Raw genomic sequence first — 13,476 nt, forward strand, 5'->3', positions numbered from 1 at the left:
TGTTTCCAATCTGAATAACAGCTTCAGTTTTAATACCTCAGCCAATATGACAGCATCGAATAGCAAAAATCAATTTCCTTGAGAGACATAATCAATGCTAAAAAATATGAAAACCCTCCACAGGTAGGAAATCCCATGAATTCATTTAAATGGATACAACTGTCTCATTATTTATTTCCAAAGTTTCCTGATAACTCACTTAAGGGATATGAATGTCCTTCTTCCCACCCCCACCGCCCCCCCATATAGAGCTTTCTTACAAATAATATTTTCTCAATCATAAATTGCTATCACAATATTTTTTTTTTCTCTAAAACCAGCCAAGAAATCACATTCCTGAAGTTGGATACTTCCAGTATGATACAAGGGAATATATAAATAATAATGAAGGAAATATGTGTTTTCTAATATACCACTCTAGTCAAAAAGGAAAGAAAATCCTTCTTGCAAAGGTCAATATTTTTTGTTGGTTTATTAAGCTTCTGCTGAATTGACAACTATAGCACCGAGCCTTATTTTTGTGCAAAGTTAAGACTTTCTTCTTCTATCCAGGCAATTACTCAAACTTTCTACTAAGAAAGCGGTTGTGCCTGTGCCTTTACCATAAACAAATAGATGAAAACTGGCTTTATTCCAAATATTTTTTCCCAGGATGCACATAATTACGACTATCTATTTTAGCTCCATCTTTCCCCTCTATCTTGTTCTATATATAAAATCTTCTATGTTTGTGATTCACTGGCTGCTAGAAGATGTGGCTGTCAAGCCCACTTCATAATTAGTATATCTGTTCTTATTATTGGTCAAATGAAACCTAGGTTTCAACATTGTTCAAAATTAATTTTTTTTCCTGCATACCTCACTTGCCAGTGTCCTGTCAGTGTTTTATAGTGTTAGGAGAGTCAAAGCACAGCTCCTGCTGCCTTTAGGTACAACTGAAAGTGCTCTGCATTTCTTTATGTATAACTGCAGGATTTATTAAGGGAGGTATTCAAAAACCAAGACTTCCTGTGACAGTCACTGTAAACTTTAGCTTCAGGATCTTTTCCATTAAAATCTGGCATATACATATCAGAAAACCAACAGTTCAATGGTCAGAAGTTACCTCCTGCTCCAGAATATGGAGTAATGGTTCTTCCCAAGGAGGAAATTACATAGACATTTTCTTTGGAAACACAAGTTGTATCTTTTGAGGTTTTTTTTCAGTTTGTTGGTTTTTTTCCCCCATTTTGTTTCAGTGACCTTATATCATTGCCTCTCAGGGCCCTGCACAGGACCCGCTGAAGGGATGACACAGAGGAAGGGGAAGGAGCAATATGGGTTACAAGTTTCTCAAACCATCTTTGAAATCAGAACATTCCCACAAGGGGTAGTCCCTCTGTGAAACCTCTTCAGCATGGTCTGAAAGCGAACTCTGTTTTCCCCTTCTTTTCTCAACTCACAGAAACTCTCAATTCAAAATTGAAAAAGAGGAGTACCCAGTGTAAAAAATTCTAGCAGTCACATCTTCTGCTAAATGATTGTGGAACACTGTTGCCCAAGGCATTCCTGCAATGAGCAAAGATAACATGGGAGAACAACCCCTGCTAGGTGAGAAAAAGAAAGAAAAGAGTCAAGTGGGAAGAACCTAGACAAATAACAGCTCTCAGACTCCTTTTCTGTCACCATGCACAATTTGTGTTACTATCCAAAGCACCTCCCCAGCCAGCCAAAAAACCAACCCAGATGTCTCATTGAGTCAAATGTCACAGCAGGCTTGGAGATATAATCCTTTCTCTACAATCTTCCTGACCCAATTCTAAAAGCTGGACATTTTTTACCCTTCAGGGACCCTGTGAACAGCAAGGTTCACTGGAGGACTTGCAGCAGCCATCTTCCTGCCAGGGCCAAGCTCCTGGATCAGTGTGGGGTGATTTTCAGCTTTTTGCTTTCAGAGCATTGCTCTTCTGCAAGGGAAAAGGATGCTTCTAACTGTAAAAAAGCAGGTATGGTACAGCATTCCCAAGACAAATTTATGTTGACTTCAGCTCTTTTGCTTCTACATCCCCTGAGGATGGAGATTTGCATCTTACAGAGCATTCTTGTGCTGAAAGTTTATGCAGATGTTGCAGCATTTCAGAGATCGCTCAGATCTGCTGGAAACACTATATGGAGAAACTGTATTTTAGTATCTGCCTCAAACTCAGAAAACAAAGGAAGGATCTTGGCCTTAATTCTGATTGCCTTTTCCTTTAATGTTGATTTCCTTTCTTAATTTCCTCTTTGATACATTTTAAACTTACAATCACTGATCTCCAAGAACTAAATAATTGTGAAAGTCTAAGCCAAGGCGAAGCACGGCAAATGGTTGCAAATAGAAGTAGACCAGACAGAATTGTGTTAAATGAACAAAAATGGCCAGTTTATTCACTGGAACAGTTATGCATTACACTGTAATTTTAATTGGAACGTAAAGATGTAAGAATCAGTATATCGGCTTCTTTTAATTTTCTTCAGCACTAGAGTGTTTTTTCCCAACCATTTGACTGCATGATCATATTACACATGTACAAGCACAGACTTTATGAATCCCTCAAAAGGTATTAATCTAGGATTGTCTACAAGGACAAGGAAAAGTTAACATGAGAATTACTTCAATTTTAAAAATAAACGATGCATTTTTGGAAACAAGAATTATTTAACTTTTTTGCTTTTAGCATAAAGTAGCAACAAGAAGAGTTTCAGATACTCAGTCTTTAGCAAATGAACATATATATTTTTATATTCTTCACCACCTAGAAACACTTCATCATTTAACCCCAAGAAGGCAGGACAACATAATGTCAATTCAACATAGGAGTAGCTGAGTTATTACAGCAGTAAACATACAGTATACAAATTTGTGTTTGTCACAAACTCCACCAATGCTAAAACTCTTTTGAAAGGAACACAGCAATCTGTATGGTTCATTAAATACAGAACATCATGCAAATGGAAACATTCAATAGATTACAAAAGTCACAAAACATCAGTTTTCTTTTTTTTTAATTGTTTACAAAGGATCAAGTTAATTAACCCTTTAACAGTCAAACCACAGGGCTGAAAATCAAAAGGGCAATAAGTAATAAAATGGACTTAATTTAACCACTGGCAGAGCACACATAGCCATATATCTGTGAAGAGGAGAAATAATAATAAAATAAGCTAGATTACTCTTATTTCTTGTTCATAGCTGTTAAAATACCAACTAGCTAGCAAGCCAGTCTACTTGAAACTTTCATCAAATGCTTCTGTTTATTGATTTTCCAAGATACTTTTGAAATCAATTAACCACATATTCAATAAAAACTCAGATTACTAACACTGAGAAAAAAACATACACTCTTATCCACCCCTTTACAGCAGATCATGATAATCAAAACAAATATAAAGCTTTGTAGAAAGACATTTTTGAAATACAACGCTCTATCACCCAGAGTCTGCCCACACATTAACTCCAGTAATGAAATATTGGATTTTTCCTTTACCTTTTGTCACTTGGTTACCATTACATTTTACAAAGGGGATTTTCAAGAACTCCACAGGAAACAGATTAAAAACCAATAAGGATTTAAGCTGTGCACCTCCAAATGAAAGATACAGACTCTCTGTGATAGTTGTCTTGCCCTTCTAGCAAGAGGAATATGCATATCACACAAGAAATAAGAATTTTCTAGCTTAGTAATGGATATGGAGAAACAACACGATCTTAACAATGTCATGCACACATTTCCCATTGCATATTTTGATGTATTTGTGCCTGAAGGCGAAAGGCAAATGCTTTTTTCTTTCTTTTCCACAGGATGCTTAATTACACTAAAAAAACCCCTTAATGGTTAAAAACCGTCTGAATAGTATATATCCATTTCAGACTCACTGCACACATAGCAAAGGAAAACTGAAGAAAAAGTGATGACTGGAATTTTTAAAGAGGTAACTATAGCAATTATCATACTTCAAAGGTAAAACATCAGTCCCTGCCATTCTCAAACGAAGATTTCCGAGGAACAAAAGAAAGAAATTTACTGTAACCTCAGTGGATATGCATCTTCTGCCAAAGAAAGGAACACATCTCAGAAAGGCTGATGCAATCTATACTTTATGATGATGATGATCAATCCAGCTCTAAGTGGAGCTGGCAGCACAGCTACTGACTTCGGCATTGCAGGATAAATGATAAGGCTGGTACCAAAATTAGGGCCTGGACTGTGGGTGTCATTCCCAGTGGGATGAGGACTGGGTCAGATTTTACTAACAGCTTACTTAAGTATTTCCAACATAATTATGGTGAGCAGCCTTCATAGGTGAGGTCATATTTCTTAAGTGAGGCTATATTTCATAACATAATCTCCTTTATGTACACACATTAATATGGTAAATGGCTTAAACAACTTTGTCATTGTTTTAAAAATAAAAAGCAAACTGAAAATCAACTTGGCATTAAAACTTGCAGCGTTAATTACAGTTTCATTCTACAAACTCTGCTGTATAGCTATGATTACATTAATTTACTGTAAAAATGTGGATAAAGCACAGAGATGCCAACCTGTCAATCAGATCAATCAGAAAGAATATCACACTATTGCCTCCATTTAGAAGGCAGAAAATTCTATACAATTAGCATGAAAAACAGTTATGTCCTCTTTCTGTAAAACTTCCACATATGTTCTGACTGATAGAAAATATATTGTAATATACTATTACATTTTAAAATTTATTTTTCATCTTTTTCTCCCTTTATATTTGGGGTTTTTTCTATTTATTTCCTTTTCTTCTTTTCCTCACACATTTCCTATAAACTGGATTTCCACAAGCAGATCATTTCACTGAACAAGGAATAATTTTTCACTACATCAGAAAACACAACCCAAACCAAAATGCCCCTGTTTTGACCTAAATGACCCTATTTTGAGTAGGCTATTTCAAATCAAAAGAAATTTCAAGGCCATCATAGAGAATAAAAGCTGTGTTTCAGACACAGAAGTCAGAGCAGGATTTGAATTGCTTCCTTACTGAGTAAAACACAGAATAGTGATTCTAAGTATACTCAACCATTAAAAATATATGAATCATTTTTTCTTAATCATTAAAAATCAGAATAGATATCAACACAACATAAGCTAATTTTAAATGGGTAAAATGTAATATTTTGCAATCCTTAAAAAACCCAGGCTTTTGTTTCTGGTTTTGTCTGAATGTAAATATTTCCTACAAAATCTCTCACAAAGTTTTATGTTATCAATCAATATATAACAAAGAAGAGGTTTTCATCTTAAGTTCAAGGTACATATTTTATTTTATACTGGTTAATTGACAAAAGTTGTCCCAGGGACCTACAGAATTCTGTAACTTACAATGCAATGACTACAACCATTTGTACATCGAAGTTGGTTTGTTTCTAGTTCTCTCACATTTCCAACAATTACATTTTATTACATATAAAAAAATGTAAATTGAAAACTTAGAAATTAAAAATTTAAAACTTAAGAGAATAAAAAAAACTTATTTCTATAAAACAGGGCCACAACTTCTATACCACTGAATGTTCTTTCATAACTCTTGAACCACATGGACATGCATATGTTTCTAAACTGTCTTAATACCTTTTTCCCCCCAATAAATTTGTATCTATATAGAAAGGAAATGTATTTCATTGAAATACTGCTTAACTCAAGTTTAGGAAAATGCCTTTGATTTGGATATGAAAATAGGAAAAACTATTCCAAGTGCAGTCAGTGGTAACTGTATTCAAAGTGCTATGCAAATTCCTTCTCTTATTAACACTATGCTGTAGCTGTCTTTGTTGGATGCAGATATTCATACACCAGTCAGACAAGGTCAGAAATCTGGAGATGCTTTTTGAAAGCTGAATTTGCCTCAGACAAAATACTGTGGGGTTTTTTAAAAAAATCAAAATAGCAGCTAAACTCAGTGTCAGACATCATGATAGAGCTGAACAAGGTTTCACTTGATCTTTCTATGACAAGACAACAGGCAGTTCAATTATGACACTGAATAGCGATGTAAAGGTATATGAGAAGAATCATGTGAACCCCATGGAAACTAAAGTCAAAACACTGCTGAGTGTTATCTGTCTGATCTGAGCAGGACTGGGTACCAGTTTGTTCCTATTTTCTCTATCTCTGAGTGTTTTGTTACAATAGCTCAGCTGCTTTGCCAAGGTTACACGACAGACATTGTTGATGACATAAAATATTTCTATTTACAGCACCTTTGTTCTTGGTACTATGGTAATAATGATTTGTTAGGCACACTGAGTGGTCACCGATTCTTTCCTCTGCTGATGTTTTCTGTATTGTAACATTTGGTAAGCACTGTTCCTTAAAAAAACTGACTTCATTTTCTCAGATTCAGGCAGAATTTGAAAGAATTGCTCCAGCCACAGCTGAAGCAATTTCTTTTCCCTAGCTGCCCCATACCTTAGGCTGTACTGTGTTCCCACTTGTCGGTCACACATGTGCTGCAGAGAAGATATAAAGACATGGAAATATCTAAGCCTCTCTTCTGTAAATAAATTAAGGCCACCTAAGAAAACAAGGAGCCTGCTAGTTACCAACAAGTAGGCAGCACTGCAGACTTGTTTAGCTGACAACCAGACGGGAAACCCACAGATGCTGAACCATAACCCTCTGCTTAGCCACTTGTCTTGCTGCCAGGTACTGTGCAAAATAAATTCCTCTATCCTTGATTTTGTTCTGAAAATCACTGCTTTTAAGAGAAAAACAGGCTTACTCAGCTTTTAAAGGAAAGAATCTTTAACTAGGAACACTGTGCACTGTTGCGATAGAATCTGCGTAGTGTTGATCACCTGAGTATTTGTCATAAACTGACATGAGCTAAGGTTCTGTGTCTGTTGATTTTTGGCAAGGAAAAAATGCACTACAGTAAAGTCCTGCTGACTTTGATCCACACCATCAACCCTACCTGCATGAGTTCTTTCACCACAGAATACTTCACACAAAATGCACACAATTTCCGCATTCAAATTAGCCTTTCCTGGTAAGGCCTCGAGCTAGGATCCTGAATATGGGAGTGGGAGGAAAGAAAGTGTTTAATTAGCACACAGCATTTTACTTATTTTAGATTTTCTTTCTCAGATACCAAATAGAAAGTAATCCCAAAAAACAGCACCAATTCATGATGCGAGAAGTATAATTACAATGAGAGCAAACAACTGAAAACAAATCAGTACATTATCCTTTCATCTCCTTCTTAGGCTTAATAATTATCTTTCAGTGAAGAGCTAGAACAAAACCAGAAGCTAGTGTAATAGGAATTAAAAAACCAAGTGCATAAACAACATCAGTGCAGCAGCAAAATATACAGTCATTGTTAACATTCCAATTCAACCCATTTCCAACATTTTTGTGCAATAAAAATTGGCCATATGCTGGCCAATGCAACAAGCCTCTTTTTAATATTAACACAGTCATTCTTCACTGAAGCTATTTCTGCTTAGATTTAAAAAATAAAATTAGTTAAATACAACTCTCACAAAAAAAAAAAAAAAGACTGCATTTTATAAACACAAAATTCTGGTGCAAATAAAGTAAGAAATAAATATCACACCCTTGAAGACAAAAGGAAATTTGAACTGGTTCCTATGGCTGAACTTAGAGGATGTGAGGGTAGTATTTTTTATAACATTTTTTTTAACATTGGCTTAAGTCTCTCATCATTTCAGAGGTAAAGCCAAGCAGCTGGGAGGAACATTTTTGTCGAGATGTTAAATTTCACTACACTTCAGTTGTGATAGCACAGTTTGAGTACAATCAGAGGAACCATAAAAAGTCTTCTTGATAGGTTGGGCTCTGTGCTTTGTGTTCTTCTTCTCAACCTTCCCTCAGTTGCCAGAGCAGGGGATATGAATCCAGACTTGCCAAAGCAGCAACAAGGCAGGATTGTCTACCCGCTTGCTGGGAACAACCCCAACCTTTGTTGCATGCGCTCCATTCTGCATTTTCTCTTACGTTGCGTATGAAGATTAGGGCTAAGGAGGAGGCTTAGAGAGACAGTTGAGAGGGGCACACTGAGAGCTGGAATGTGGCTGCTCTTCTGGAAGAGCATTAGGACTGAAAATTAAAAAGAAAAGAGAAAAAGCGCTTAAAATACAAGGCAAACTCTTTACAAGCATGTAAATAGTACAGGGCTGGAAATGAACTTTAAAAGGGGGTGAAGCCTCAGCTCTAAATCCATATCCTCAGATGCACAGTGTACATAAAGAAAACCTCAGAGCACAGCAAGTCAGTGACACCTGGATGCATTTGTGAGGTGGCCCTGATATCCCACTTCACAGCTGCCATACACAATTGCTGTTTGCACGTGAGATGACAAAGACTGTGGAGAAAAAAAATGCATCTGTGAAATGGGGGAGCAAATTTGAAGGACAAGATGCAGGTGCCATCTTTACATGAGTATTAAAGATTTTCTATATGCAGCCGATTCACTGTTTGAAATGAAGGACAGTGCCAGGCTGGAAATCAGGTTTCCTAGCTTTGTGAAAATGTGATGTCTTACTGAATGTGACCTATTTACGAGTTCATTTGTACAAGTACAGTGTAGCCTTCTTCATCAGGCCCCTTAATCCTTACATATTTTGTAATTTACACTCCCGAAGTATGGGGATTTCTTATGTTTTGTTTTCTTCAGGGTTTTGTGCTGTTTGAATCCTTTTCATTCTGTCATATTCTTCTGTCATTTGACTATTTTTTATGTACAATTTGTCTGATAACAGCATTCACCTGTTAAGACTCTAGAGTGCATTTATAGCATTTACTGGCATATAGTTCAGAGAGGTTTGAAGCAGCTTACAGGGGCTGGAGTAGCAGCAAAGAAAAGGGGCAGCTAACACAAATACCCCCCCACTTCTTGGTGCAGAGCCGTAGAAAAACAAGATAATAAAACAAAAAGCTAGAAAATGTCATTTATAAAGAGAAGGGGGAAAAAAAACCCAGAAAAATACCACAAACCCCAGTTCTTTAATGTGTCTGGGAAGAGTTTTTTTCCCTAATGCTTCAAATGTTCTACAGTGTTGAAGTTATTCCAAGCTCAACAGTGTGATTTATGATAAAGCACCATCATTTATGTCTCTGTCTTCAAGAGAATTTGCCTTTTCTGTTTTCTTTCTTTAGAAACCATGCTTTTACATATTATCTCTGCAGCACAGACTACTGGAGTACTGGCTGAAGGAATGCAATTAGTCTATTGCTGGAAATGAATCAATTTGAAATGCCAGAGGTGTTTGGAAAACTGCTACTGGAAATGCCAGTGGTACTGAAAATGTCTTTAGTTTCCACATGCAGCATTTACTTAAGGAAACAAAGAGATGACATTGTGTTTGACTGAAGAAAGAAGTGTGCACCACCACCACCATTAAGTAACTTGATGGCAGTGTCTACATATTCAAATCAGAGAAATCTGGGAGGCTTTGACAACAAATACACAGGTATTACAATTCAGCAGGTGCCACAGTCCTTGCACCTCCGAGCTTATTTGAACATCACAGAATCACATGTCTTAAGTTAGATTCTGTTTCCCATTAGTGCTCCTGAAGATGAGTTTCCTGATTGTAAAATGGGTGGTGAGTGGGGGTTGTAGAAGCTAAGGATCCCACAAGCTTTGTTTTGTGCTCAGCTGAGAGTTCAGTCTCAAAGTGTCTACTGTTACTGACTATGACCCCTCAGAAGAAATAATTCTTTCCATCCTTCTGTCATATTCTGCCACATGCAGATGCAGATACAGCATCCACAGAGAGATCTTACTGAGATCTATCTTTACCTGTTCCACACTAATGACTATGTCAGGAGTGACTGCAGATAGACCCAAAAGGTCTGTATTTACTCTCAAACTTTTCCACTCATCAGGAGCAAGCTCCTGGCTTCAGTGTCTCCTAATTTTTCAAGATAAGCTTAGGAGAAGCAGTAGTCTTAATTCCTTCAGAGATAGAAAACTGAATTAGAATCTCAGCATCACATTTGGGAAAGATAAACAAGGAGGTGATTACACAACCCAACAAAGACTGGCTAACTCCCTTGCTGCCTTGTTTCTTTTTAAACAAGACTCCTATAATTGCCAGAGAGGAACAGAAACTCAACACACACATTCCTTGCTCATTAGCAGAGATGTGTTTGTCTTCTGGGGCTTCCTTCCTAACTTTAAAAATAAGCAACAAAAGATGCTCATGCTCTGAGGGAGAGGACTGGTGAAGAAATGGCTGTAGTTACAACTAGTTATGTACAGCCTCAGTGGCCTAAAAAAACCTCTTTGAGACACATAAGATTCTCCTCTACACAAATATAAACAACCATAATAACTTTACAGCTTGACCTTCAGTACAAAGCCAGCCGTGACTGTAAAAACTGTACTACAGACTATCCCAGGCTATGCTCAGATTAGCAATTCTAAGAACTGTGCTTAGTTATATTAATTTTCTTCTCCTGGTCGTTCTGCGTTGCTTCTTACTTTCAAATACAAGCACACTTTGTGCCCAGAAGAAATAGAAAATTTGTCTCGCTATTTCCTTTTCAACCAATAATAAATACTAGGGGCATTTGGAAGAGAAAAAAGAATTTCAAGGCTATCAGGCACCTTTATAGTAAAATACATAACCACATCACCTGCAGCTCCAATAGTCTTAAGTCTTTTTCTAAAATTCTGCTGTTATACCTTCCTCTCTTCAGAAACACAATTCATCCAGTTCATTAATGCAGATTACTGTAGCAGTACATAAACTAAAAATACATCAGAATCAGCAAGTGACACGTGGCATTGAATGTGCTTTTTATGGCAGTAGAGGTGCTGTGGCAGCAGGTGCTGGAGCTGAGCTATCAGACACATTGACAGTCACAGACAGCAGATTAATAACAAAAAGCAAGAGAGAGACATGGAAGAACTTGAGTTTCTGACTATAAACAGAAAATAACATTGTTACACTCACCCAATGGGATATGTGTAGTTTCTGAAACATTTGGTTTTTACGGACTTTTTGAGAACATCTTTTTAAATGCCGGTATCATTTGGGGATGTATTAATTCAACTGATGAATAAAGTCTGTACAACTTTTTTGTGTTAGTATTTTTTACTGTGTTAATATTTTTAGTTAGTATTTTTTGTGCTAGTATTACTGTCTGGCTTTATGCAGCTCTCTTATTTTTTTTCCCTGGCACTCAAAATACTAATCAAGTATTTCTAAAATTAACTGGAAAATAGTGTGCAAAGCCCTTCAGTGTTTTCAAGTACTCTGTTCTGGCTTAGAGATGTCATTCACATGCAACATTATCTGGCACTGATTGTAACTGCAACAAATCAGGAAAGGAAAATATAAACAGACCAATGATATTTTCAGAATGCAAAAATTTTGCATGTGTTAAGTTGCATGTTTTACCTTTCTTAAGATTTATTTCCTACTTTATCTAAGTAAAAGCATAATTTCATATTAAAAGGCAATATTAATTTAATTTGAGGTACCAGGGAGTTGTGGTTTGTTTTCTTATTAATAGATAATTTGGGCCTAGAGTTTTGGCCTCTGATAATGAAAATGAGGTTTTCACTGCATTCAACAGAAATCTCAACACAATCCAATCACAGAAATGCTCTTTATAATATTGGATATATTATATATATTAGATAATGGCAATATTTTAGATATGTCCAATATAGTCCAGCAGACAGGTAGTTACAGATGCTGGGAAGGGGGAACAGCATCCAGTAATTTTCAGGGCAGGCCTGGATTTGGTTGCTTGTCCCATATCCCCAGACCTAGAAACTGAGGTGGAAGGCAGAGTGAGACTTTTGCGTGCTATTGCATTAAAAAAACATGTTGCTTTAAAAAAAAAAAAAAATCTCTTTAAAAAAAGTCTCTTAAGGAAAGTTCTCACAGATCCTCCAATCAAGTTTCAGTTAAAACATGCAGATTCAAGCAAAAAGGCCACTTTAAAGATAAAATAAATTGACTAGATCTGCCCTGGAGTGTCATTTGGCTTGAAACTGTATTGCTTATCTAGTGAGATTCACCAAAGCCTATGCATTGGAATCCCAGTTACTAAAAATGCCAGAGTTATACAAGTCCCACTTAAAAACCATAGTATAGACAATGAATGAGGGAAAGCTCTCTGAGAATCTACCTGTGCTACAGTCAGGTTAATTAACTGGTTTGAACACAATTAGACATTGCAGGATGTGGAAAACATTTGTGTGAAGCACAAGCCTTAACCAGCTCTTGTTGAGTCCTGAGTGAAATGCCAATGAGAGATCACATTGCTGCAGGAATTGTGTTGGAGACTTTAAAAAACAAGCACAGCTCTCTCTTAAAATGGTTGACTTCAGGGCTGGGCAGAGCTTTCATTTGCCTCATTTGGCATCACCCTGTGACATAAATCGTATGTGCCACCCCAGTAGGGACTGTCAGAGAACAAGGAAGGGTGGGACAAGCTCCTGGCTTCCTTCTCTGCTGCATTTAGAAAATCCAAACTTCAATTAGTCTAATTGGTCCTTAAATGCCCTCAAATTTTACTCCAGATTCCAATTACTTTATTTAAACCACTCAAGAACTGATGTCATCCTGCTGACTTGCATTAAATCTATTGTTATGCTTCACTGCCTTACAGAGCTGGGCAGGTAATGTGGCTGAGGCAAGCAAGGCAGCAGTGTGAATATATCAAAGTCTGTGTTGTTTTGACTTCACCAGAAAAGTACAAACCTAGGGGTAAAAAACAATAGCTACCTGAAAGTCAATTTTCTGTGTAAGGTGTGTGTTGTTTTTAGGATGACTGACCTGAAGTTTTTCAAATATTAACCATATTTTAAATTATCAGAAGAAGTTAATGTTTGCAGATAAATGTACACAACTAGCAAATCAGCTAGGTTTTCCATTCTGAGAAGACGTTTTAAAATTACAGAAGAGATTATTTAGCATTTAGAGAGGGATGGTAGTTGAGCATATTCTTCACTAGAAGACTAGCTCTGGAAGGAACAAAATAGCCTTTAATTTAATTAAATAGGGTTCAAATAAGACTTGTTGACATTAACCTTCCATGTTTCCAAAGCACCTATTGCTAATCTCAAATTGCTCTAACATCTAAAATACAGCAGCATCATTTTACTGGCATATTAAGGATTTTAAGTGTAACTTGTAATTTTTTTTTCTTTCAGTAAGCTGTAGAAGTCCAAACTCCATATCAGTATACTTTCCAGTTATAATGAGTTTACACCAACTTCTCAGTAAAATTTTTATATTGCTCTTACATAGTAAAGAAGATAATAGTACTTCCACTTTATAGGCAATAAAAGAGAGGCACTAACTTGGTCACTACAGTTCAGGCAAGGGCCTAAAAATAATGTAACCTATTTCAAATGAGAGCATAGACATAAGTGAATATTTGCACAGAATGTGCCATGAACAGATACAATTATTGTAATGTCCTTTTGTTTTGCTTAGGT

The 13,476-nt window shown here is 36.5% G+C and overlaps 1 protein-coding gene across 5 annotated transcripts in view; it reads right to left on the reverse strand.

The window, feature by feature from the left end:
* LOC131593011 (protein bicaudal D homolog 1) overlaps nt 1–13,476 on the reverse strand; it is a 239,270-nt gene that overhangs the window by 70,689 nt on the left and 155,105 nt on the right. For 3 of the 5 annotated variants that reach the window (XM_058865143.1, XM_058865141.1, XM_058865136.1), the window contains one exon: nt 7,971–8,111. The exons of 1 other annotated variant lie outside the window; for it this stretch is intronic. In XM_058865143.1, coding sequence (XP_058721126.1) covers nt 8,030–8,111 — 82 coding nt within the window. In that variant the 3' untranslated portion in view covers nt 7,971–8,029. Of the gene's footprint in view, nt 1–7,970; nt 8,112–13,476 lie in introns of those variants that run through there. One more of the 5 variants, XM_058865139.1, reaches the window with a different exon arrangement.

This window comes from Poecile atricapillus, chromosome Z, assembly GCF_030490865.1.
Source record: "Poecile atricapillus isolate bPoeAtr1 chromosome Z, bPoeAtr1.hap1, whole genome shotgun sequence".
Lineage (NCBI taxonomy): Eukaryota > Metazoa > Chordata > Aves > Passeriformes > Paridae > Poecile > Poecile atricapillus.